The sequence below is a fragment of the Natator depressus genome, chromosome 13 (assembly GCF_965152275.1).
Source record: "Natator depressus isolate rNatDep1 chromosome 13, rNatDep2.hap1, whole genome shotgun sequence".
Lineage (NCBI taxonomy): Eukaryota > Metazoa > Chordata > Testudines > Cheloniidae > Natator > Natator depressus.
Genome location: NC_134246.1, coordinates 11360058 through 11387470, shown reverse-complemented (window position 1 = coordinate 11387470; position 27413 = coordinate 11360058). Strand labels below are relative to the sequence as shown.

The 27413-nt window shown below is 44.5% G+C and overlaps 2 protein-coding genes across 2 annotated transcripts in view; one reads left to right on the top strand and one right to left on the bottom strand.

The window, feature by feature from the left end:
- The first annotated feature begins 647 nt into the window (after positions 1-647).
- On the top strand, positions 648-21879 carry NPEPL1 (aminopeptidase like 1). Its single transcript, XM_074969769.1, has 12 exons — positions 648-832; positions 3603-3788; positions 5512-5682; positions 8220-8309; positions 9152-9233; positions 9468-9610; positions 10753-10830; positions 14911-15011; positions 16575-16698; positions 18434-18610; positions 19658-19768; positions 21006-21879. Exons 1-12 carry the CDS (start codon positions 683-685, stop codon positions 21162-21164), a joined length of 1572 nt encoding a protein of 523 aa, XP_074825870.1. The 5' UTR covers positions 648-682; the 3' UTR covers positions 21165-21879.
- Positions 21880-23322: 1443 nt separating this feature from the next.
- Positions 23323-27413, bottom strand: part of LOC141997650 (piezo-type mechanosensitive ion channel component 2-like) — a 57431-nt gene continuing 53340 nt past the window's right edge. The window contains exons 42-45 of the mRNA XM_074970075.1: positions 26654-26770; positions 25604-25683; positions 24999-25227; positions 23323-23593 (exon numbers count right to left, since the gene is read on the bottom strand). Of these exons, the coding sequence (XP_074826176.1) occupies positions 23338-23593; positions 24999-25227; positions 25604-25683; positions 26654-26770 (682 nt within the window). The 3' untranslated portion in view covers positions 23323-23337. The remainder of the gene's footprint in view (positions 23594-24998; positions 25228-25603; positions 25684-26653; positions 26771-27413) is intronic.

The window sequence follows — 27413 nt, the reverse complement described above, 5'->3', positions numbered from 1 at the left end:
TCACTGGTTGTGGTCTTAGGCTGTCACAGATGTTTGTCCTTCTGGTCAAACCATCCAAGGCGTTTCCCCTTCTTGACCTGCGATCCTCTCTCCCCAGAGAAAGGCCTCTCTTTAACCCCCCGGGATCAAAGGCTGCAAAAGCTCAACCGCTCCCCAGCCAGATGCAGGTCACACATTTCTCTTGCTCTCCAAACCCATCCCAGCGCGACGCTCTCCCTCGCCCCTCTTCCAGCCTCTTACACACGGGGAGCAGGAAGCCTGAGCGGCTGCCTGTCGCTTGGCCTAGGGGCAGCTGGAAACGTTTCATAGAATCACAGAAGAGCAGGGTTGGAAGAGACCTCAGGAGATCATCGAGTCCAACCCACCGCTCAAGGCAGGACCAACCCCACTACATCATCCCAGCCAGGCCTTTGTCATTTTGAATTTCAGAATTTTTCAGCCAAAAAAAAAGGGGGGGGGGGTCCGGGAGGAGTGATTTTATTTGTTCCTAACTAGCCGCCTCCCTCGGGGCAAGGCGAGGGCGCTGCGAACGGCTGAGCTCGCTGCAAGCCAGAACGCACGGGAGGGATGTGCCCCCGCGCCGCCCCGCGGAGCGCGGCTGTGCCCGGCGCGGCCGCGGGGGGCGCCCGCGGCGGCGCTGCGCGGGGAGGCGGCCGGGCCGGGGCGGCGGGCGAGCGGGAAGATGGCGAACGTGCAGCTGGAGTTCCAGGCCAGCGCCGGGGAGGCGGATCCGCAGAGCCGCCCGCTGCTCGTGCTGGGCCAGCTGCACAACCTGCATCGCCTGCCCTGGGCCCAGCTGCGGGGCAAGCTGCAGCCACGAGTCAGCGAGGAGGTGAGGCCGGGCCGGGGGCACGATTCCCCCGCAGCTCGCTGACTGCTGCTCCGTGTCCCTCGCGACCCCCCCCCCGACTCCCCCGGAGCTGCGGGGTGCTCTATTCGCGCCCCCCCGACTTCGCCCCCCGGGGCTGCGGGGTGCACGGTGCCCCCCCTTGCGGGATGCGCGATCCCCCCCTACTCCCCCCCGGGGCTGTGGGCTGCGGGGTGCATGCTGTCTCCCTGGGCGCCAGGACGCACGTTCGCTCTCCTCTCTAGGGCCCCTTTTCTCCAGGGACGCGGGGCGTATGATCTCCCCCAGCTCCACAGGGGCAAAGGTGCAGGAACTGCTTCCCCAGCCCCTGGCTTCAAATGGATTCCGTCACATACAGGGTTTGCAATTTGATTCAATGCCCCTCAGCACACCCACCCTACAAATGGTTCCAGCGCCCCTGCCCAGGGTTGGGTTTTTTTAGGGTCAAGGCTGATTATTTTCCCTGGCTCTTTCCCCTGGGTTACTCATTCCACCGGAATGCATGATTGGGCCCCTGTGTGTGTGTGGAGGGAGACTCTGGAGGGCTTAAGGTGCATGATTTCCTCCTGGAGTGGGGTTTGGTTTGGGTGTTCTGGGGGTGGCATAGTCCCCCTCTGGGGGGGGGGGTTTAAGCCCCCTGGGCTAAATTCCCTGGGGGGCTTGTCATTTGAATGAGCATCCTTCTGGGAGTAGTCTCTACCCAATCCCTCTGTGCCTGGGCTCCATCAGAGCATCGTTCTTCTTCCAGGGTGAGTTGCACTCCCTCTAATCTCCTGGCTTTGCAGCTGGTTGAGCCTGCCACTGCAGGGTGGGGACTGGGAAGGAAATCACAGGGTGTTTGACCCTGCACCTTCATGTGTTTTCTGAGCAGAAATACAGTTGCTATGACCGGAAGCGACTAGCTATGATTGCCTGTCCTAGGAGAGCAGTTTCTGGTGAAGGGGGCCTCAGAGCCCTGCCTAAGACCGTGGTGTGGTTTCCTTGCTTCTTGCAGCCCCGTTCAGGGGATTGGGGCTGGGGGCAGAGTGTTGTGGGGAAGGAGGGCTTAGCAGGGCCCTCTCAAGTGAAATGAGATTTTAAATGTCTCCTTGAAACTCACAAAGCAAAATGCTTTGCCTCTCAATGAATGATGCTTTAAATGAACCTTAAAATAGCTCCTCCTCAGAGGAATCCCCCCTCCCGGCTGAGAGAGACGTGGCAGGTCATTTTCCCAGTATAGGGGTCTGTAGAGCTTCCAGGCACAACAGTTAAGACAGCAACTTCTGGCAGGAGTCTGTTGTTGTGCTGGAAGATCTGTGGGATTTGCCATGTGCCCACAGAGGGGACCATTGCAACTTAAAATGTAGAACTGATCTTACCTTCCCTCTGCTTTGATGGGTGTAAAGTGCTTTATGTTCCTTTGAGGTCACAGGTGTTCTAGCAGTGCCAGGTGAGGATATTGTAACTAATGTAATTATTGAAATATATATTCTTGCATGCCAAATGGCAAGCTTGAGACCTAAATCGCATTTTCAGAAAAGGGTGAAACATATCCTGTGGTTTTTCCCCCCTCTCCCAGCTGTTTGGATGGAATGTGTAAATCTGCTTTTATTTTCATGCTCCTAATGACTTTTTAAAAATTATGGGACAACCACAAATATTTTTGCATTATGGTTTTTAGCTTGCTAGATGTGTGGCAGTTCTTGATTGGACTGTGTGTCTCTTGTGAAGAACAATTGGCTCTCATCTCCTTTTTTAATTAAATGGCCATGTGAAATAGCTGTATATTCTATGCTAATAAATCAAACCAGCTTTTTATCACTATTAAAACAGTTTTTTAATTAAAAAGGCTTTGAAGAACAAATGGATATAAACTGGCCATCAGGAAGTTTAGACTTGAAATTAGACAAAGTTTTCTAACCATTAGAGGAGTGAAGTTCTGGAAGAGCCTTCCAAGGGAAGCAGTGGGGGCAAAAGACATATCTGGCTTCAAGACTAAGCTTGATAAGTTTATGGAGGGGATGGTATGATGGAATAGCCTAATTTTGGCAATTAATTGATCTTTGACTATTAGCGGTAAATATGCCCAATGGCCTGGGATGGGATGGGATCTGAGTGACTACAGAGAATTCTTTCCTGGGTGTCTGGCTGGTGAGTTTTGCCCACATGCTCAGGGTTTTTAGCTGATAGCCATATTTGGGGTTGGGAAGGAATTTTCCTCCAGGGCAGATTGGCAGAGGCCCTGGGGGTTTTTTGCCTTCCTCTGCAGTGTGGGGCACGGGTCACTTGCTGGAGGATTCTCTGCACCTTGAATTGAGGACTTCAGTAGCTCAGACATAGGTTAGGGGTTTATTACAGGAGTGGGTGGGTGAGATTCTGTGGCCTGCGTTGTGCAGGAGGTCAGACTAGACGATCATAATGGTCCCTTCTGACCTTAAAGTCTATGACTCTATGAGAATAGCTATTATATAAAATGGCCTGTTTCCATGTTTAATGTAGTATCAAACATAACTTGCACTGCCTATGGAAGTATGTATCTTCCTGATTAACAAATTGGTTTCCCATATTTAAATTGTGTGTATAAAAACATCATTTAAAAAGCTTCATGGGGATACTAGTGGATACTGTATTTAAACTCAGGTGCATCGTTCTACACTTTCCGCACCTGAATATTACAGTTGGGCAATCCATCAGAAATACCAAGAGTGAGACTGATAGAAAAGTGTTGTCCTGCAGTTCTTTGTTTTTAATCTGTTTCCCTTTCTCTTCCTCTCAGATATGGCAGGCTGCATTAAGCACTCTGAATCCAAATCCTACCGACAACTGTCCCCTCTACCTGAACTATGCCACCGTAGCTGCTTTACCTTCCAGAGTTAGCAGACACAATAGCCCTTCTGCGGCTCACTTCATCACCCGCCTTGTTCGAAACTGTCTTCCAGGAGGCATCAACAGATGTATTGTTGTAAGTGACAGTTAGAAAGTACCTTTGGTAAAAAGCCAAGTTAAGCATTTTCCTATATTCGAGGAAGTCCGATCTGTAGAAGGCCTGGTCTGTACTTGAAAGTTATAAAATTATTTCATTCAGGGAGGGGTGGGGTTTTTTGTTTGTTTTTTTACCAAAACAGTTAAAGCAATAAAAGCCCTAGTGTGGACACAATTATACCACCGTAAAGAAGATTTATACTGGCATAGTTTATTCCCTCTTCCGTGTTGGGCTAGCTGTACTAGTATATAGCACTTCATAGCAATATGACTGCATCTGTGCTAGGAGGGGTTGGTTGCGTAGGTATAACTCTACTGGTATAGTTACAGGGGTTTTCTACACTGCAGCTGGGAAGGTGTTTCCCAGTGCAGGTAGACAGACACGGTAGCTCTGCTCTAGCTAATGCGCTAAAAAGCAGCGTATCTGGGAGGTAGCATGGGCAGTGGCTCAGGCTAGCCACCTGAGTACAAACCCGCTTGGACCCCCTGGACCTGTTGTTGGCATGCTGCTCCGCTGTTGGCACGCTCCCAGCTGCAGTGTAGACATACCCATAATGTGGTACAACTTTCTAGCATAGCCAAGGACTAAGTGGAAGAGCTAGTCTGTGCACAAGGTGAGCACCAGTGTAACTAAATCACTTTAAGAATGGTTTTTACTCTGTTTTTGAATGCACTCTTCATCTGGAATAAGAGTCCAAACAAAGTGTTCGCAGCAATAGATGCCTTGTCTAGACGAGATCTAAGGTGTGACGTTAACACATAGTAGCGAGTGTGTTTTAAAAGTATAATGTAGAAGCAGCCTCCTGCCTTTAATACATGCTACACAATCCGGTTAGGACATATTAGAGGCAATGTATCTTGTCTGCACTAGACTCTTAAAACGTGTTAGCTAACACCTGCTATTGTCAGACCTTAAATCCTAGTCTAGATAAGGATTTAGTTAAACTGCTGCAACTGGAGAGACTTTTTAATTTGATAGGAATCTCCTGTAGACCAGTTTGAAGGTGACTTTCAGGTTACTGTCAGTAATGAAACTTTCTCTAGATAAACTGTTAGGCTATCTACAGCACTCGTCACATGAAAAATTAGTTGGGAGGCCAGTTGGTCTAAGTCTGTTCTGTCTGAGTTAACATTTGTAATGTTTCTCTAAAACAGTTTTCCATTTCCCATTCCTAGTGTAAACTTCAAGAATCTACTGCATGTATCAAGAGCCTGAAGTTAATATTTAGCCTTAGCCATAGTAGTAATTTCCTGTCAATGTGCTTGGAAAATAGAAGGGCAGTTCCCACGCTTCTTAGGCTTTGACTATGCACTAAAGTTGAAATGCTTTGACTACAGCAATGTAATTAAATTAGTACACACACCCCAGTGTGGACATACTTACAACTGGATAAAAGTGCTACAGGGTTCTGCAGTACAGCTTATCCCCGTATGGGAAGCGGAAGAAGCTAGACTGGTCTAAGGCCCCTTTATCCCAGTATAACTGTGTCCACATGAGGGGTTATACCAGTATAACTATTTCAGGAAAAAAATCAGTCCCTAACTGAAATAGTTCAACTAGTTTAAAGTCTGCATATAGGCCGGGCCTGAGCTCCTTCTCTTTTCTGTCACTGGCACTCTTATCAAGGATAACAGACCCCATAATCCAGTTTCATCCCCTTCTAACACTTTGTGACCCATTTGTCTTCTTGCTGGTATTTCAGATGGTCTGTGAGCGCTCTGAAGTCTTTGCCTCGGCTTGTGCGCTTGCCAGGGCTTTCCCACTGTTTACGCACCGGTCCAGTGCCTCTAGGCGCACAGAGAAGAAAACTGTAACTGTGGAGTTTTTCCTGGTTGGACAGAACAATGGGCCCATAGAAGTGGCAACGCTTAAAGTAAGTTACAGATTTTCCCTCAGTTAGCTGTCACGTTGCTCCTTGTATATCCAGCCCAGTTTTCTTTCAGAATTGTTACACTGATATGAATTACCATTCAGTATCTCATGAATGTAGAATATCTGCAGCACCCAAGATAAGAAATGGTCACAGATCAATTCAGTTTTATTATCACTTGTGTGAATATAACTTTATAGCATTCAGAATTGGTAATATTGAAGATATTTTTGCAGAGGTACTTAAAGATCTCAATTAGGGGTCAGACTGCTGTGTCCTCGGAGAACTGTACAAACACATCACACAAAGAGACTTCACATCTATAATATTTGTATTAGGTGCAAGTAATAGATTTTAACCTATGGCCTAATATTGCATTGAATCAGGCATGTGCATGTGTTTCCAGGCAAAGGAAGTTATAGTAAGTTTATCCTGCTTCTATGACGCTGAATTCTACCATTGGTTACATAAGTGCATCTCTCGTTGAAGTCACCAGAAGCTGAATGTTTTGGGGCCAGAATGTGGCCTATGGTATTTATATGTGACATTACATCACCTCATGGTTTTATTCTCCCAGTGAAACTTTGTAGCCAGAAATGTGACACTAGGGCAATGTTTCTCAAACTTTTGTACTGGTGATCTCTTTCACACAGCAAACCTATGCGTGCGACCCCCCCCCCTTATAAATTAAAAACACTTTTTTTGTATTTAACACTATTATAAATGCTGGAGGCAAAGTGGGGTTTGGGGGCCTTTGCTTCTGCCCTGACCTGCGAGCTGGTTAGCTACACAACACAAAGTCATGCCACCCCAGCTAATCAGTTTTCGCGAGGATGGCAGGGAAGTATTCATAGACTGGCTAAGGGCAGGATATAGTGGTGTTTATTTCTTTTTTAAAGTGGCTTTCCCAAGCTCTGAGCATCTTTGCTATGACAGTATAGTACAATATAGGGCAGTCGGGTAACAGCAGCTGCTCCTCACCCCAAACGAGAAAACCATAGAATCATAAGACTGAAAGGGACGTCGAGAGGTATAGTCCCCTGCACTCATGGCAGGACTAAGTGTTATCATATGAATAATGAAAACAGACCCCGTCAAGGAGGCAGGGCCCAAGCCACTTAAGGCTTTATGGCTCAAAACCAACCCCTAGAGCAGAAGTTCTCAAACTGGGGTATGGCCCCCCCGGAGGCGCTGAATACATTCTGCGGGTGGGGGGCGGGGGATATGAGAAGCTGCTGGGAGCAGCGCTGCCTTCACACTTGGGCATCCGGCCAGCAGTTGCTGCTCTCTGCCAGTAGCAGTGCAGAAGTAAGGCTGGCATGGTATGGTATTGCTGTATACTTAAATGGCTCTGTTTGAATCAGCACCTTCTCTGTTTTTGATATTTAGTGAGTTGCATGTGGATTTTTTTTTATCAGTATATGTACTTGGGTGGCAAGCGGTCATAAACTATTACAGACACACAGAAGGGGGGCGCGATCAAATACGTTTGAGAACCACTGCCCTAGAGTGAAATCCTGACACCTTTTCCCCAACTGAGTTCAGTGAAAAAACTCTCATTGACTTCAGTGAGGCTAGGATTTCACTCTGTAAATTCAACCCAGAAAATATGAGATGGCTCGTGCAGACCCCAGAGCACTGATGTCACGTGCTCCCTTTGGGATACACCACTCACCAGGCAGGCCGCTCTGTTCTGCACCATCTCCCTTGTCTGGGCCGGTTTAAGGTGGAGGCCCATGTAGAATGTATTGCTATAGTAAACTTCAGCGTTGAAGCCTCCAGAGTTAATCAACTCTACAGCCTCCCCTCCAAAGAACTAGATCAGGGATCGGCAACCTTTGGCACACGGCCCATCAGGGAAAGCCCCTGGCAGGCCGGGACAGTTTGTTTACCTGCCGCGTCCACGGGTTCAGCCGATCGTGGCTCTCGCCGGCCGCGGTTTGCCGTCCCAGGCCAATGGGGGCTGAGGGAAGCGCCACAGGCCGAGGGATGAGCTGGCCGCCCTTCCCGCAGCCCCCATTGGTCTGGAGCAGTGAACTGCAGCCAGTGGGAGCTGTGATCGGCCGAAACTGCGGACGTGGTAGGTAAACAAACTGGCCCAGCCCGCCAGGGGCTTTCCCTGGACCATATCATTGCCAAAGGTTGCCAATCCCTGGACTATATCATTTCCACAGGCTTCCAGCATAAGCAGCCCACCGTTTATGTGAGCCCTTGGTTATATGAATCGGTTTCATGCCCTCTCCATTGCATTCGTAACTTCACATTGCACTGAGATTGTTCAGTAGGACAGTGAAAAAGACTGTTACATTGTGCTGTCAATTCATGCTGAAACAGAATTCAGTTTCCTAAGGCACAGCAGAATTAATTGGAGTTTAAGAACAGGCAGTGCAAGAGTGTTGGACTTGAACAAGGATCTGTTGCAGTTGGGAATCGGGGAACTGCACATCTTTGTCTTTACACTGAACCCAATTTCTGTGAGCGTTGTGCAATTAGTCAGCCAACTCTCGTTTGTCTGTGCCTTCCATTTCTTTTATTTCCAGTGTTTGGCAAGTGCTACAGAAGGGGTAAGGCTGGCTGCTCGCATTGTGGACACTCCATGCAATGAGATGAACACTAACAGCTTCCTGGAGGTTGGTGATACACGTTACAACAGGGTTGCTTATTGGAAGTCTGTCTTGAATGTCAGAGTCTAGAAATAATGCTGGCATCTCTTAGTGAAGTCTTGTGCAGTGTGAATGATGGCAGGCATTCCCAAGAAGCTGCTACAGGCTTGTCATTAATGGACCCTTTCGCAGCTCAAGAGCACTGGTGAGTTTGAGGGAAGCCCAGTTAAACAGTTAGATCACGAGTCCGGAAAGCTGGATTCTCTTTCTGACTGTGCCACTGGCTTGTTCCGTGATTTTTGGACAGGTCACTTAAGGCTGATATTTCAGAGGTACTGGATGCTCACAGTTCCCACTGATTCTAGGGTGCTGCCCTCTTTTGGAAATGAGGCCCTTAGCCACTTGTTTCCCATCCGTGAAAAGGGAATGCTATTCAGTTATCACTGTAAAGTGTTTCTGACACCATGGGGTGAAAGGAGCCATATGTGAAAATTATTTTACTATTATGCAAAGGTTTTGAGAGCATTAACTTTCCTTCTCTATTTCATCATGGTCTGATTATAAGCAAGTGCCTTCTGTGGAGGCTGGCTGACCTTCCTATTTAAAAGCTCCTCTCTCGATCAGAACTTAAAGGCCAGAGTCAGCCCTCACGCTGTCATAAATCAGTGGTATCTCCACTGAAGTAAAAAGAATTACACTATCAAGAGATCAGCATCAGGCCCAAGATCTTGTACGTTTTGTGGCTTTGCACACAGTGGATGTGTGGGTGGGCATCTTTAGCTTTGGAAAGACACATGTACATTCTAATCAACATTGGCTAATTATTATTCTTTAATTTTATATATTTTTTTTTTATGATAACCTTAAAGGAAATCAAAAAAGTTGGCAAGGATCTTGGGATTGTTCCAACCATTATTCGTGATGAGGAGCTGAATGAGAAGGGATTTGGAGGTATGTCTTGCTGAAAGCTCAGTCTTTCATCTTCAGTTTACTTCAGGATAGTGTCCACTTCATTATGACTTTTGTTGTTTATACAAATTGGGCACAATTTTATAGCCCTGAAATTCCCTGTATAACCCCAGGCTGGTTCAAAGAGAACACAGTGCCATACATTCCCACCCCCTACCCCACACACACACAGAGTTCCCTAACAACAACTCGGGTTTTTCAATCTTTCTTTTCCAGGTATCTATGGAGTTGGCAAAGCAGCTGTGCATCCACCTGCCCTAGCAGTACTCAGTCACACCCCGGATGGTGCTACACAAACCATTGCGTGGGTTGGGAAAGGGATTGTGTATGACACCGGAGGCCTCAGCATTAAGGGAAAGGTATGTAAATGCTGTATCTGTAGATAGAATAGGTGGCTGGGGGAATGTCTACACTTCAGTCAGCACATGCAGATGTATTCGAACTAGCTTCCTTCTAGCTATGTCAAATGACAAGAGCAGTTAAGCTACAGCAGCACGTTCCGCAGCACGTCTCTCCACTACATACCCGGGACAGGAACATATAGCCCATGGTTTAACTACTCTTTTTGTGCTAGCTGGGTCAAAGCTAGCTCAGGTCTGTCTACATGTGCTGCATTCACAGCTCTGATTGCAGCGTAGACGTACCCAGTGTCCTGCTTCCATCTTTGCTTGTGATAAAGTTGAAGTGGATAATTTATGTCAGAAATGTCCATGGAAAATGAGCTGTTTTTCTTTTGGGTTAAACACTTGTACTTGAGATCCTTCCCATGTGCACAGTTGCATATCTGTAAACAAGCTATAAGGGTGAAAGTGGCAAATAAGAGTCTGGGAACATGTGGCAAAGCAGTTAAATTGCTGGTATTTTCCTCCTGCAGTAGTTCGCTGCATTAGAAGAAAGCCAGAATTGAAGGGCCTTCGTTCCTGAACACAAAGTCTGATCCTAAGCCCTTCCAAGTCAATGGAAGGACACTCATCAACTTTAACTCATGTCAGGCCCATAGAGAACATTGCAGCCTGTTAACTTTATATACTGAAATAGCAACAGAAGTTTAGTATTTTCAGTTTTAAAACAGGATCCAGTAAGAGCCAGACAGAAACAACGTCTGGAGAATTGACTGTATTTAACATAAAATTGGCTTGTCGAGGATGCAGATCATGTTGTGAAAGCTTCGCTTGTGTAGCAAAAAAGTGCAAGCGGTTCATTTTCACTGGGTTAGCAATAGCATTTATACGTTTTGTGTCTTAAAAGCTTAAGGTGCAGAGCAAGAGTTAACACTTTGGAAAGTGATTGTAATTTCACACAGGGTGAGAGACCCTCCTGATCTGTGTATTGTAGACAAGCCCTCACAAGACGAGAGGTAAGGTTGCATCAGAGATTCTAGTTTTAACAGGGACTAAAACTGTGACTCTTCCTTATGTTTTTGACTTCTCGCGCGCACGCAAACACACACACACACACACACGCAAACACACACAAATATATATATTTCTGTTTTAAATAGACCACTATGCCTGGCATGAAACGTGACTGTGGCGGAGCGGCTGCTGTTTTGGGTGCCTTCAAAGCCACGGTAAAGCAAGTAAGTGAAATCTTAGTCAACATAACTTAGATCAGAATTCTTGCCTAAGTTTACGTATTCCCAAGAAGATGCCATCTTGTCTAGTGGTGCGTTCCCTGGACTGGGGCCTAGGAGCGCCAGAATTCTAACTGTTAGTTGCCTTGGACAGCTTGCTACAGATCAGTGCCTGTCTCTGTAAAATGGGGAGGTTGCTGTTTTACATACATCACTGGGGTCTTGGGAATTAATGTTTGTAAAGCACTAGGGCCCCGATTCGAGAAACCACTTTCCCAAACCGGAACCTATATATGTAAGTTGTTAAATATGCTCCTATCCTGAGGATTTCATTGATGCTAGTTCTTAGGTCACATCCATTCTGCAGAATTGTTGGTAGCTGCTGTTGCTGAGAAGAATAATATCTTTGTGTTAGCACTACATAACAATGCAAGAGTGTTGCTCTTCTCTTCCTGCGCTATTGTTATGTAGTGTTGTCATACGCTGTTAATCATCTGCCTCAGGTGAGGGCATTGGGTGTTTTCCTTATTGTCAGCAAACAGGTAGATAAGGTATGAACACTGGGAAAACAGGCTTATCTTTCCCCAGTTTATGGTCTTACAAGGAGCTGGCTTTTGGTTTGCTGTTGTGGCCAGAAGGTAGAAGGAGACCAACATAAAGCCAAACCTTGAAATATTGGGAACCCTTCTGAGTAATAATAATAATAATAAACCTAGTGTGGATGCTGCCAGAGGGATTCAGCTTTCACCACAAATCCAGTCACTGTAAGTCTTGCTGATGGAGCCACCCTTGCTTCCAAGAAATATCTAGGGTTCAAAGAACATTTGCTGCTGTGGATTAACATATAGGTGTAAGAGAAGATCTGTCCAGGAGGTGGTCAGGTGCCAAACTTCCATTTCGCAGCAGTTTACTATGACTTTAGCTGTGTGTTTGGCCATAACAGGAGCGTTTGATGTTGAGGGACTATAAACCTCATAGTTATCTGCAGAGACTTGCAGTTGGAAGCAAATTTGCAAGGAGCAACTTACAGAGCTAGCAGCTTCACATAACTCTCATGCCTCAAATAGTTTAAATCTCTCACACACATAATTCCAAAGACAAGGCAGAATTTTCACAGCACTCCGATGGGACTACAAAAGCCATGTCTGCTGTCAGCCTGACAACTTGACTTAGTTTTATACTAATTATCCCTCAGTGATTGTGCACCAAAGATTTACAAGTGCATGTGTTACCTAATTGTGTGCAGTTATTGCTCGCAATCGTGATAAATGTGCATGGAAATGGCTGGTCATTTTCACACACAATTACTATGACTGTGCAATATGGCAGTAAAATTAGTCTGGGCAAATTAAGCCTGCAAAGGCTGTTGTATTGCTCAGAAAATCCAGGCCTGCGTATTTTTAAACTCCGAGATCTTATTGCGTAGTTTTAAAATGTCTAGAATAAATGTAAGGTAAATAAGCCCAAATAGAAGCTATCTTCAAAGTTGTAATTTGGACAGTAGAGGAGTATTCATTTTTGTTACTCATTTAAGGTATTTTAAAAGCAACGTGTAGAACCTGCAAAACAGGATTCACTCATCTGTCAGGGGACATTTGATAATGGGATGGAATGTCCCCCTTTCTCAGCATTAGTTTAGCTGCATTTCCTATTTAGAGGAGTAAATATACACCTGCTTGGTGGAATTCCTTTTATGGAACATGAATAGAACAGCTTTTTGTCATGCAGACCAACTTTGCCCAGCAGGGGGTTCTGGTTAGCACAGTGTCTCTTGTATCCCTTTGTTTGCAAAGTACCCCAGCTCTTGTGTGTGAGGTTATTTGATGGTTCCCCGCTGCCGTCCATTTGTAGGAATGGTTGTTGGCTTTATTTTACAACGTACAAAGAGCCAATCTAACTCTTGGATTAGCCCTTTGGACTTAAGACCATGAGCTGGCTCAGCAAGTGCTGGCGTCTCTAGCAGGTGAAGCTTATCAAAAGATCCCTAGTGAAACTGACCTCTGACACAACCGAGAGTTTGCTTCTTTTAAAAGCAGCTGGTGCTGTTGAAAATTGTGAAAGGGGATCAAAGCAGATTTATTTATTTATTAAGACACAGCTGCCACGCTTTCCTCCTTCTCCCCCACTAAAAAGAGGCCCCCCATCCCAGGGTACTCGGCATGTTGTACACATGAAAACAGTGATATATTCTAAAATGTCATCAAACAAAATACAAATATAAAGTGGTTATAAACCAGAAAAAAACAGAGTGGGACTTAATCAGAAAGAGAGAAAAAGAGGGAATGGAAAATGCAAATTATTTGCCAGCTCCTAAGAGTATGCCGTGTAGCTCACAGCAAAATAGGAGACCACACCGTGATAATTCTTTTTTGTTGTGAGACACCTTATGGTACCATTTAGAAGTGGGGAAACCATAGGAATTGCTGTATTGGATCGGACCTGTGGACTGGATGGACAAGTATCTTGTCTCTTATGGACGTTGAGGTGTGAGAAACCCTGCAGTAGAGTGGTATGGGATGGGAAGTGATGCATTGACACACGTGAATTCCATACTCTAGGACTCCCAGTCGTCTTCCAAAAGAACTCTCCATAGTGGAATTTCTTAAAGTCAGGAGGCATTGGCATGTCCTCTACAGGGAGATTAATTATAATTAGGCCTTGCAGGGCAATGAACAGATAATGGGCAGTAAGGTCACTCAGCTTGTCTGGAGAATCGACCTTCCAGCAGATCTCTTCTGGCATCTGGTTCAATCCGGTTGGGGTCCACGTAGTCAGGCAGTTGTTCTTTTAGGGTTCCTCTTTAGAAGGCTTACAGTTCACAAATGGTTGTAGACCAACTGTTGTTGTATCTGTCCTTCATAACTACTACAGGCTTTTCCCTGAGATTTCAGTAAGTGATAGGGATGGGAGCAATTTATCAAAGGCCCCCAAGTTATAGTCTTTGGCATCACTCAAGAGCAAAACAGAAGTAATAGAAAACACAAGCATTGGAAAATAAAAGCCCATTCATCATGAACTACTTTTAACATGCTGTCACAAGTCTTTATAATTGTCATGTTCAAAGGATTTATTATCTGAATCTTTTATTTGTGGCTAGAGATGATGAAGTAGCTAGAAATATTGGCCCAGATGTCCCTATTCTCTGTGTTTTGAGGATGCCTTTATGGCTGTATTGAGGTTGAACATGTGCAGTAGCACATCTTTGAAAATCTGCACCACTGTTGCTCACATAATAATACTCTGGTTTTATGTATAAGGAGCTTGTGTTAGCAGGGGCCTGATCCAAAGCCCATTGAAGTCAGTTAGAAGACACCCATCAACTTCAATAGGCTTTGGAAGTTGCTGGTCAAAAAGAGCAAAACTAATTTGCAAAAACTTCTAGATTATTTTTATCGAAGAATCAAATTTCACAACGTTTCAACCAGCTCTGTTGATGCAGACATCTTGAACAGAAGACACTTTAATTCTGATGTCACAGAATTTAAGGCCAGAAGAGACCACTGTGTCATCTAATCTGACCTCCTGTATATCACAGCCCACCAGCGCCGCACACTCAACCCAACAACAGTCCAAAATAAACGACACCCACAGAGACTAAACTTTTATGTGCCAGAGAGTGAAAGAGGCTGAATTCAGTGATTTATGCAGCTGGCAAAAGCTTTAGTTCCCCTCCCTAACACACACATACACAAGATCTCTCTTCTCAGCATGTGCTGCTTTCCTTCTGTTAGGTTCCTTGTTATCTCTCCACTGAAAACTCAGAAGCTACAAATCAATGTACTTGTACGCTGTCGTTTTTTTAATTATTTGTATTACCAAAGCACCTGGGAGCCCCAGTCATGGATCGGGATTCCATTGTGCTAGGCATTGTACAAACACAGAACAAAAAGATAGTCCCTGCCCTAGTGAGTTTACATATCTTGATATCCGCTGCAGGCTAGAAGCCACTTGTCCCAGATTTTGCATGTGATAAATGCATTTCATGGTAATAGTTCTATCTAAAAGCCATAATCCCTCATTAATTTCAGTCCCAGTAAACTACTATGTACATTATGTTGAATTGCATCTCTCCTCTTATTGTTACAGGGCTTTAAAGACAATCTTCATGCTGTTTTTTGCTTGGCTGAAAATTCTGTTGGGCCTAATTCAACAAGACCTGATGACATCCATGTCCTTTACTCGGGAAAGTAAGATTGTCCGTCCCTTTCATAGACCTGTTTAGTAGTGCTTTGTCTCTCCACTTTATTTGTTCAAGTGAACAACAGGTATAGCTGTAGAATCTATTTTCTTATATCATAAGCTCTTAGAGGGGCAAGGACCTTTTATTGTTGTCATTCTGTGTTTGTACAGCAGCTAGCATAACGGGGTGCTGATCCAGCACGAGGGTTGTAGATGCTACCACAATACAAATAATAAACGCTCGTATCATTGATACATTTCCCTGCTATAGCCACATGCCAAATGAAATCCACGCTACCTTACCTAAGTAACTGAGAATAAATCAAACAAAATTAACATCTGCAGCAAGTTTTAAATTGGAGAATATAAAGAAACAAAAGATGGTTATGAGGTGTTTATTGTACGCAATATTATGCTGTAAAAATCTCATGTTACATCTCTGTCAGCTAGAGCTGGTTGAAAAATGGGATGGGGATGGAAAATGACAATTTTCATCCTCGTTTTCCATTTTGAAATTTCAAAATCTGAAAAAATTAAACCAGGTTTTTTGACAAATCTTTGCAATGAAATCTTCATCAGTATCTTGAAAATCTGCTCATTAAGTCCTGAAATGGGCTTCGATAATAAAGGATTCTTACCTGATTCCCAGACAACTGTTCTGTCATTAAAGCTACTCTTATTCACTGCTTACTTTTAGCATTGAATGGGAGAGCAAATATCACCCTTTTCTTTGAAGAGCAGTCATGGAAATGACATTGGGAAAGCGACTACCCTAAAAGTATGAAATAGAACATCACAACCTGTGTCCTTGGCTGAAAGTTTGGAGCTGTTTGCATGAAATCTCACCATTTCACAAGAACATTTTCACACAAGAGTTAACTTTTTTTCCCTGAGATGCAGCTGCGGGGGAGACCCTCAAAGTTTTACAGGTTCCCTGGAAAATGACAGTTTTTCTGAGGGCAAATGAAAATGCAAAAACCTCTAATTTCATTCCCCCCCCCCCCAAATCCTGATGCCACTATTTCACATAGCCGTAGTTGTGAGTTTCCTGTGTGTTTAGAAGTGGATGCTTTCTTCTGGCTAGCCCGTTGTAAGATATCTTTATAATCTGATTCCCCTCTGAGCAGAACAGCATCAGATTTTGTCCATTTTCACCCTGGCTTTGTAGAGTCCCAGTTCCAGTAATAGGTTAGGATTGCCTGAGTGTTTAGGGCTCTTTAAGCTGAAGATAGGTAGCTGTTGCTGTTTGTGTATATTCTTATTTATGTTGCAGTAGTGCCTAGAAATCCCAGCCCCATTGTGCGAGAGACTGTACAAACCCAATAGAAAGATGGTCCCTGCTCTGCAGACTGTAGGATCTATGATAAAGCCAGCATTAGTCGCTCAGGTACGCCCTGTTGTGGAACTTTAAAGGAAAGGGTCCCTTGCTTCAAATTAGAAGTAAATGCATTTTCTTTATATTTTTCGCTTTGCAGCAGTGTTGGCTCTTAGAGCTGCTGAGCAGGATCTCTTTGCAGACGTCATTCCCAACCTGAAGCGTTGTTGCATTAAATAACATGTCTTCTTCCTAGAACTGTGGAAATCAACAATACTGATGCAGAGGGCAGGCTGGTGTTGGCTGATGGAGTCGCATATGCGTGCAAGGATCTCGGAGCTGATATCATTCTTGACATGGCCACTCTCACCGGAGCTCAGGTACTTGTTTGCAAAGCCTCTGGGTTGCTGGAGGACAGCTTTTTATTGTAACGGCCCCATGCCACCACTGTAGTTTGTCTGTGGAGACATCAAGCTGCGCTTTTAGCTACAAACCACAGGTCTCTACAACTTGATCTGGAGAAGTAATTCTGTTAGCTAGCAGCAGTAAAAGGCTGTTATCCTCTACATGAACCAGCCACCAGAGGGGAATACGACACACTTTGCCAGCATGTTACATTTATAACTACATTAGTCAGACATGGTTTGTGTACCTTGTGGGGTTTTATATCTCATACATAATTGAGTAAAAAAATGAAGTTTATTCAGACACAAATGAAACTCATGTAAATGCTCCAGTATTATTCAAAAGTTGACAGTTTTATCAATTTCTCCTTGAGAGAACTTGAACCAGTGTTTAAGATGCTGTTGTCAGTTTTCATGGTCTGATCCTGTTCCCATTGAAGTCCCTGGGGGGTTTACTGAGCTGGAGGTAATAACCATCAATAATGGTGAACACATGGGTGTTTCTAAATTCAGCCTAGCAAATTTGGCTCATCCCTTTGGCTTAGGCACAAGACATGTGTTGTATGAAGGAGTGAAATGTTGTTAGGCTTTATAATCATCACAAGGACGGGTAAGGGAACTTTGTGCTTGGCCTAGCACATTTTTATCTGATGTTGTAACTATAGCTGGATATTGTTTAACAGTTGCAAGAGCTGGAAGTTCTATACGAGATTGAGATTAGTGGGCCAGACCTTCAGCTGATGTAAATCACACTAGTTCCTTAAAAGTTAGTGGAGCTATGTAGATTTCCACCAGCTGAGTATCTGGCCCGGCATCTGCAGTTAATCATTTGGCAAAGTCTTGATTTACAAAGTATGTTATATAATGTAGGGCATATGTTACACACAGTATATATTAGTAAAAGGGTAAAAACTGACATTGAAATATCACTTTTGTAAACCACTGTAACATTTTTATACAAGATGGTGTGGACAGGCAGTAGTTCCTGTGATGAGATCTAGCCTGGATGTCTGGGGGTAGAATTAGTCTTCATTGAAAAAAAATTGGGTAGTTCCTGGAAGCATGCTGTTTGCATTCATCAGGGGTTGTGCATGCCAATGTAACAGTGCCCTTTTGAAAACTTGCCTTATGTCTGCCCTATGGTACCAGTGTGGAAAACACTAACAACATATGGCTTCTAGGTTTCAGGTCGAATCCAAGACCTAAATGCAGATCTAGGGTGAAATGACTTTTCCTATGAAGGGTCCTGCATTCACAGGGTCCATGTTATGTGTGGTTGACCTAGGTTGGTTCTATGTGCATGTGAGCCATCTTATTTATTATTCATTGCTGGACCAACAAACATGGGGAGTGTAGTCATACGGCCGTATCGTTTGTTGGCTATGAAACCCCAGGGAGATGTTTGTGTGTCTGCTGTTGTGTTAGTCCAGATGAATGTGGAATATTTCACTGTGAAATGGATTTCTTATCAGAAATGTAAAATGTTTTGATGATGCCCAGAACCCCTCTGTTTATTTATAACACCTCAGTCTTTTTCTTTAGTTTTCAGATATGTTTTCTAAGTGGGAATTTTATTGATAGCCATGTTCCGTGGCAGGCAACTGCTAGCGCCAAGTAGGGAGCAGAAAATTGTTCTATCCAGCACATCCGCTAAAAAGTTTGGGACTAAACCCATATTAATCCTACCCGGTTGTGTCTTATCCCTCACTAGGGAATTGCCACAGGGAAATACCATGCTGCTGTCCTCACCAACAATGAAGACTGGGAGAAGGCCTGTGTTATAGCTGGCAGGAACTGCGGAGACCTGGTCCATCCTCTTGTGTATTGTCCTGAGCTCCATTTTAGTGAATTTACCTCTGCTGTAGCTGATATGAAGAACTCTGTGGCAGTAGGTTGTTTTTTTTATTATTTTTTATTCCTTTATTCAATCAGAATTGTTCAGGCCAGACTCCCGGTGCATGTTCTGCATAATGCACCAGTTGTAGGAGGGGCTAGAAGATACAAAGATGATGTATGGGAAGTTGTTAAAAGCTTTTAGAAACCTACCTGCCTGCCATTGACACTTGCAAACAACTCTGTTTTTGACAAAGGGAGCAAGGCTGGGCCTCAGGTCTGGCTGGGGTGACTCCAGCTGTTGACCTTGGTACGTCTAAGCTAAACAGGTGCCAAAATGTTTTGGGGGTTGGAATTGGTGTGATGGAGGATTCTGCATTGCCTTCTTAACTACCACATGCATCATGGCTGTGTAACCCACCCCTTCTGCCCCAGCAAAAGTACAGTGGTTCTGTTTAGTAAGGGGAAAGGAGGTAAGGAGAAAACACAGCTGAGTGGGGAGAGCCGATAACTCCAGAAAGGAGCAGCAGGCGTTAGTTTGTTCTTGCATACCTGAGAACTTGCTGGCATATACTAAGGCCAGCCTTAAGTTACGGCTTTTAAGAGTGCCTTATGAGAGATGGATTTGTACACTGTCTTCTAAAACAGTGGTTCTCAGCCAGGGGTCCGGGTTCCACAAGCAGGTTTCAGGGAGGCCGCCAAGCAGGACCGGCATTAGACTTGCTGGGACCCAGGGCAGAAAGCCAAAGCCCCACCACCTGGGGCTGAAGCCCAGGGCTCCAAGCCCTGCCACCCGGGGCTGAAGTCGAAACCTGAGCAACTTAGCTTCACAGGGCCTCTTGTGGCGATGGGCCCCAGGCAGTTGCCCTGCTTGCTGCCCCCTATGCTGGTCCTGGTTTTTATATGCAGAAAAACAGTGGTGGCGCAGACAGGTTGTGGAATTTTTATAGCATGTTGTGGGGGCCTCAGAAAGAAAAAGGTTGAGAACCCCTCTTCTAAAATGGTGGGTAATGTAAAGAAATTGTTAGGAGTTATTTTTAGACAAATAATATTTTTAAAGACAAATTATCTCACAAAAACAAACTTTTTATTGTTTCTCCAGGACAGAGACAATACTCCGAGCTCCTGTGCTGGGCTCTTTATTGCTTCTCACATTGGTTTCGATTGGTCTGGTGTCTGGGTCCATATAGACATTGCAGCACCTGTCCATGCGGTGAGTGTGTTCATTTGTCGTGTGAAATATCACCTTTCCTGCCTGCTGCTTTTGCAGAGCTCTCTGCTGTGGGGTGGGGGAATTAGACAGGAAAGCTTTCTTGTAGGAAGTAATGACTGTACAAAGAGATCTAGATTTTAGAAAGATAACTGCTTTATTCTGGCAACTTATTTGGGTTTTTTATTTAAAAAAAAATCTCTAAATGTTACTTAGTCTAATTTCTGGTTTCAACAGCATGTGCTTTCTTAACCCAACTAAATGCCTTCTACAGATTTAAGAAATGAGTACATTACATGTGCTAAGTGATTTAGCCCAATATCCTCTCATGGTGGTTTGCTTTGTTGTGTCTGTTCCCGATTGTCTTGTCCGGGCTGCCTGTCAAATTTCTGTGGGGCTCTATCTGCTCCCCCAATGCCTCAGCAGATATTTGCACCCTCATTCTTCTCTTGCTAACCAACTAGCTGCTTTGCTGTTTTTAAAAAACAAAACAAAATTGTGCAGCTGGATTTTCCTCTCTGGTATTGAATTGTGGATTCTCTGCTGTGAGAGGGGTTAGGATAAACACAACACAGTAATTGTCAGTCTCTCTGACGCAAATCAACTGTACTCTGCCTCCTACTAAACTACAGTAGAGTGCAAACTTCACCCACTCACCAATATCAGCCGTAACTTAACCCACAGAGTACAGTTCCAGAGAAACAGAGGAGGCTTCTCTTATAGAGCAACCATGTACTACTTCCAACTCATCTGTAGATCAGTTTCATAGAATACGTTCTTGCTTTGATGTTAAAGATCATTGTAAAGGATGTTGTGCTGTGTTCATTTGTATTATTACAGAGCAGACTGGGATTTCTGCATTAGTAGTGTGTATGTTTCTAGACATCTGCATATCTTAGAGTATTAGTGGGATTCTCCGTTTTTCTCCTTTATGTGTGGTGCCCACTTATTTAGCACTTTCATTTCAGCAGGATCCCTCAGAAATGCCTGCCTGTGAGCACGCTGCCAGCTTCTTCAGAGTTCTGCCAAGTGCGGCATAAAAGGTGGGATTTTCCAAAGCAGCTAAGGGAGTTGGACCTCCCACTCCCTAGGCACTTTGGAAAATGCCACCCCAAGAATGTGAGCAGACTCATGGGTCAGCTCTCTGTCTGGATGTGCCTGGATTCTCCTTGGAAAAGAGTGAGGATGAGTGCAATACCCAAGTGATATTAAAATCTGAAGTGTACCCATTTTTTTCTAGGGCGAACGAGCTACTGGTTATGGAGTGGCTTTGTTGCTGTCCCTGTTTGGCCGTGCATCCGAAGATCCTCTGCTGAACATGGTGTCCCCTCTGGGATGCAATGGAGACTCTCCAGATGAGGAGATGGAGAGAGATTCTAAAAGGCGACGCCTTGTTTAATGTTCCCCAGCACTTACCGATGGGGCGCCTGTATTACCTCACCTTGCACCGATCCGTTCTGAAGCAAAGAAAATACCACATTTGGGAAACTGCCATTTTTTTTTAACTGTCATGATGAGATCGATTACTTATTTCTGATGAAATGGCCTATTCTTTTGTTTTTTAAACTATTTGTGCACACAGTTGCTGAACAACATTGACCTTGCAATCTCTGAGCTCCGCTAGCTTTAGTGGAGGGAGGGAAATGTCCTCCTTAAAGCACCTCTCAAAACTTGCTCAGTGCATTAATGCATGAATAAGCCACTGCAACTCTTGCTTACCAGGCCTTCTGATTTCCTTTACTTTCCATGAGGTTTTATTGATTCTTACAGGCCCCACTGCTTCTCACAACAGAGTTATTTGAGGAAGAAAAAAACCACTGTAGGCTCAGCTTATTCTGTGGCAATTCAGCTTAGCAGCAAAGAAGGTCTAATGGGAAAAGGCTTTTTATTTTAGTAAGGGGCAGAACCTGCATGTTAAGCTTTTGCTGACCATTACAATCAACAAAAGAGTGGGCCAAAACGCAATTCCATGTTGCTCTTACTCTTTCAGATAACAGAACATATTCACTTTGAAAGAAAAAAAGAAATAGTGGGACTATGAATAAACTTGGTTTACAAAGCAAAGTGGTTGCTTGCTTCTGTCTGCTTCGCACATGCATGGTCTGAGTTTATTAAAGCCATTTGTGTATCCCAGCATGGAACTTCATGGCATTATTTGTATTTCCGAAAGTACTGGGTGTTCCTCAAACGAGAGTCTGAATGGACTGCGCTGTGCAAGTTCTCACGCCCAGCTCTACTGCTGCACTTCAGATCAGACCCACAGCACTCTTTTCCTCCCAGGAGCTGCTGCCACTTGTGCTGAATGACTAGGTGCAGAGGAGCTTCCGCTAATGACTGGAATGAGAATACCAAATTCTCTCACTCGATTCACTGAGCAGAGATTAAGGGCCTGTTGTGCTAGATACTGTGCACACACATAGTGAGAGACAGACCCTGTCCAGAGGAGCTTCTAGTCTAAATAAACAAGACAGACAGGATCTTGGGAGGGGAACCAGGCACGGAGGAGGGAAGTGACTTTCCCAGAGTTTCACAGCTTGGCAGAACTGGAAATAGAAACCCTGGGGCTCCTGATGCTCAGTCCAGTGCCCTGTCCGCTGGAGGCATGCTGCCTCCTCAGACATTTTTATTTGTAAAAGAACTGCCCTACTCCATCCCCTTGTCCCTATGCTGGGGTACCATCCTGGATGCCACTCAGGTAACCCCTCCATTTTAACCTAACAAAACATTGCCCAATACCCTTGTTCTCTTCTGCCAACCCATTTTTCAGTGATTCTGCAGCGAGGAAAAAGTGGATGAACTCTCACCTGGAAGGAGTGAGTATCCACTTAAAAGCAGAGCAAGATAGAAAACCTCTCCAAACTATGAAGTAGAATATTAGTTGAGTAAAGACTGTGGTAGAGACCTCTTAAGAATTGAAGGGACCTTAGGCCTAGCTAGAGAGATCATGCCCTGCCCCATTCTGTTCTTTTATTTTGTCTTCGAATGGCTTGTTTTTATGTTCTAAACTGGAATGTTTGCACATCTTGAGTCTGTGCATTTTGTCCAATGAGCATGGAAGCCTCATCACCCATGTCCTAGTACCCCTTTAAGTGTTTTTTTTTAAATCTTGCATTTGAACCTAGACTCTTGTAAATTAGCCCGATTAAAATTTCCTCCCTATAATTTATCTTCAGCCATTAGTGGTGCTCAGCTTGGTTAGCCCAAGCTGCAGTTGCTCAGAGGCTGATTAGAAGTTTCTGTGAGGAAGTTTTTAGCTGCTTTGCAGATAAAATCAGGTGGACTTGGGCCGAGCTCTCTGCACCCATGATTGTGGGATGCAGTCTGTAGGGGATCAATACTAGGTCTTCTCTGGTTGAGCAAAGGGAAGTCACTGGCCTGAAAAGTACGCTTGCTGCCTAAACATGATACGTTTTGGTGAGGAACTTTTGGAAAAGCTTAAGGTGGAAATACGCCAATGGAGAGGAGATGCTCACAGCATCTCCCGTTCCTGAATGTTATATTTGCTTCTGAAGCAGCCCATGACAATAGCTTGCTTCCTAAGCCTGATCTTCACTAAACAAATATTTGTCCTGTCATTGTTCCTTTGACTCTCTAGTCCACTTGATCATAGTTTCAGGAGATCTGTACAAAAAGATGAGTTTGGCAAACAGTTGTTCCTCCAGCTCCAGCTCCCCAATCTCCCTCACCAGGAAGATGTCCGTGCAGAGTTTCAGGATGCGGTCCACGTTGGGCAGCTCTTCAAACATTATTGAACGGGAGATGCCATTGAAGAACTCTCGGATAAACTTCCCAATGACAAGGACAACAGACATATAGAGGCCAACGATGCTGAGGAGAAGAGGGGAGTATAGGGTTGATCAGAACTGGGAGAAGAAATAAGGAACCATATCTCTTCCCTAATATGGTCATGCTATCTGCCCACTCTATGGGAGTTGTGCATAAATGTCTATAATAAGCAAGCTATTTAGGTATCCATTAATGTGCAATTTAGCTTTTCCTAAAGGGCCCAACTTTACCATCCTTACCTTGAATAGTTATACAAAGTTCCACTAATTTCAGTGAGACTACCAGTGCAGATTAAGGTAGATTAATAGGCCAGAAGGAGAGACCATTGTGATCAGCTATGACCTCTTGCATAACACAGGCCATAGAATTACCTCCCCCGGTGCTGCCTGCATTAAACCCATAACTTGTGGTTGAGCTACCGCATGTTTTTTTAGAAAGAAATCCAATCTTGGGTTTTCCATCACATGAATTCTTTAAATCACCACCTCCTTAGCTAAGGTGTGCCGATGGCTAATTACCCTTCACTATTAAATTTCTGCTTTATTTCTAGTCTGAAATAAAATCTCCTAACCCAGGGATTGGAAACTGGGTCCAAAGTAGCTCCCAGCCTAGTGCTCTGGGAAGGGGACTTTTTTCCTCTTTGTTTTCACATTTACTGAAAGACGTGTGATTTTTAGGGATATAAGGACTGCTCACTGGCAAAACCCAAGGAATTTGTTCTCAGTTTTGAAGGAGAATAAAGCACCTGTGCCTTCAAGCCCTTTCGGAACACAGACCTAGGACTTCAGTAAATTGCTAGGTGGTGCATAAAACCTACTGTGGGGGACACGGAAATGGAATTGCTTTATGTGACTATTTTCCCTCAGAATCACTGCTAATTTTGAAAGCTGTAGCACTTTGCAACAGTTTGACTGACGTAGATCAAACGTTAGCTTGCATGCAGTTTTGTGCATAGCGGGCTAAATTCTGCTCTCAGTTACACTTGTGCAACTTCATTGACTACAGCAGGATCAAAGAGGAGTAATCAAATGTTAGATCTGGTTGGTGATAACCCTACACCTCCATTTCAGTTGCTAATAACCCAGCTTATATATATATCTATTCTGTCTGATTGTGTTTGACAGGTTCGTTCTTTCATAATTTTTCAACATTTTGTATATGGCTCAAAAGCTGAGCCTGTCAGGCACCGCTCTGAAAGATAAGATAAGGGGGCTTATCTTTCAGAGCGGTGCCTGACAGGCTCAGCTTTTGAGCCATATACAAAATGTTGAAAAATTATGAAAGAACGAACCTGTCAAACACAATCAGACAGAATAGATATATATTCTGCCTGGTTGTGTAGGGAAATGCCGAGACTGAATAACTACCTAATAAACCCAAATAAAGTATTCCACCACCTAGGAAGAGCAATGGGGAGTATTTTTGTAGCGTAGCATGCCATCCTTACCCGTAGCCTGCCAGGAATCCCAGACTGGAAGGGCTGACTTTGTCATTGTAGATGATAAGCTCCATATTTTTGCTGCAAGCATTACCAGAGCAGGTAGGATTCCACTCTTGAATAACCCACCACTCAGTAACTTGGCTGGAAGACGAGTTGATGGCCAGCTGCTGTAGTTTTATGGTTATGTTTCGGAAGAAAGCCATTTTGTCTACATCTTGTGGTTTATGAGAATGAGCTGGTTCCCAAATGCAAAGATAAAATTAGGAGCTTTTTCCCTACATGCCTAATACCTTTCAGTTCTATGCTTCCCTTCCCTGCATGCTATTTTCTTCTCCAGGTACTCCTCTTCAGAGAAGAGAATCTGTTCTGTAGAGCAGTGCAGTGGATCTGCTTTCTTGCACATGTAAAAACTGATGTGCTCACAAATTTATGGGAATTTGTTACTGGGGAAATATTTCCATTTCAGCCACTTTGGTGAAGGATCTTTGTGATACTTGGAAATGTGTGTGAGACTCACAATATTTCCCCTCTTAGCCCACAGTGGGTACCACTTCGGTTTCCACTAAGGAACTCTGAGACCAAAACATAATTACTTTATTGCAACTGCTTACCAACTTGCAAGCGATGTGCAGTTTTAGCTTCTGCTCCAGCAGTAGCCCTGAGGTATCTTGGTACCACGCCGGGAAGCAGTCTAGAAACAAGTGGAAGCCAACATTGCCTTGGAGTTATCAAATACTTCAGTGCTATGCATTAATCTTCTGGATCATTACCACTTAGAAGTGTGCTTGGATCAACCCCCCAGAGTGAATCTGAACTTTGCAACTCCCACCCATATCTGTTAACAGAATGGCTCTGTCTAGCTCTCAAGGAGCATAACAGAGAAACTAGCTAAGGTACCTATATTGCCCCCCCATTGCTGCAGTATGTGAGTGCCTCAAATTATTAACATATTTAACCTCCCAAGACCCTTGTGAGGTAGGGCAGTGACATTATCCCCATTATACAGATGGGAAAATGAGGCCTTGACCCTCAAAGGTAGTTAGATGCCTAACTCCCTATTGAAATCAACACGAGTTAGGTCTCTAAATAACTTTGTGGATCTACATCTGAGTGACCTGCCCAAGGTCCTGCAGGAAGTCTGTGGCAAAGTCAGGAATTGAACCCACGTCTGTGGAGTTCTAGGCTAGCACCCTAAAAACTAGATCATCCTTCCAGTCTTCCTCATTAGTTGCCCATTTTTGGCAGCCTCAGGAAAGAGTCCTGGGGTCGACTGGGTTCTGGAAACCAACCACCCCGAAACCACGGAGATGATCCCTCCAGGCACGTGTGCAGGGCAGCTGCTGCCTGAGTTGTAGCTGCTTTGTGGAATCCAGGGCTTCAGTCTCTAGGGCTGTACAGACACCATTGTTCATATGCAATGTATTTTAGAAAAGGATGACCGTAAATGGGAGCTAAAATACTTCTAGGAGTGACTACAACGCCCCTGCCCCTCCTTGTCATCAAACAGGGGGAAGTCCTAACATAGCATGGTTATAATGTTTATGAAAGGAATGACCCTCCCATTTAACGTGTGAACAATCCCCTCTACTGTGTTCACCAACAACAATTCTTTGCCATGGCGCATTTTGAAAATGCTGCTCAAACAGAAGAAAAATACTGACATTGGCTCTTTCCTGGTCCCATTTAGCATTTGAACAATTTGTTCTCTTATCTCCTTCTCTTCGTACCGCACGGTGTGCTTGCCAGATGCTTCCACATTCTTCACCAGAGAAGCATTCCTGCCCAGAGAAAATCAAGTGAGGTATATTCAGGTGTGGTACACAAATGTAGTTCCAAGATAAGACTTACTGGGAGGGATTCTTCTTCCTGCTGTGGGCCATGTGTGCTGCTGTGGAGGTGTTCAGGGGCTGTAAAAGTCATTTAACTGGTGGGGAAAGAATTCCTCTGGTGCAGGCACTGTATACGACAGCTACGGGCTTTCTTATGAGGGTCCCTTGCAAGCCCTGTGGAAGGGGACATGTTGGAGGTGAAGCTGCAACACAGAGTGCTACAGAGATTTCAGAGGATAATTACACCAGCCTCTCAGCGGAGGTAGGTGTAAGGCTCATGTCATGAATGAATGTTTGTAAAGAGCTTTGAGATCCCTGAATGGAAGCCATTAATTAACTAATTATTATTATTGTGTATTTGTATTGTGGTAGCTCTTAGGAGCCCCTGACATGGACCAGGCCCCCTTTGTGCTGGGTGCTGTACTAACACAGAACACAAAGATGGTCCCTGCCCCAAAGAGCTCCCACTCTGTATAAGACAGGCAGGGGAAGCACAGGACACAATGCGACAGCATGAGTGGCAGGGACCTCAGCACACCAGCAGGCTAACCATAGTGAAGTTTGAATGAATGAGTATAACCGCTATATAATT

Excerpts from the sequence above, each read along its gene's own strand:
- NPEPL1 (XM_074969769.1), top strand. The coding sequence starts at position 683 with ATGGCGAACGTGCAGCTGGAGTTCCAGGCCAGCGCCGGGGAGGCGGAT. Across the intron at positions 10,831-14,910 it reads TCAAAGCCACGGTAAAGCAA|GGCTTTAAAGACAATCTTCA; the intron begins GTAAGTGAAATC and ends TTATTGTTACAG. Across the intron at positions 19,769-21,005 it reads TTGCAGCACCTGTCCATGCG|GGCGAACGAGCTACTGGTTA; the intron begins GTGAGTGTGTTC and ends ATTTTTTTCTAG.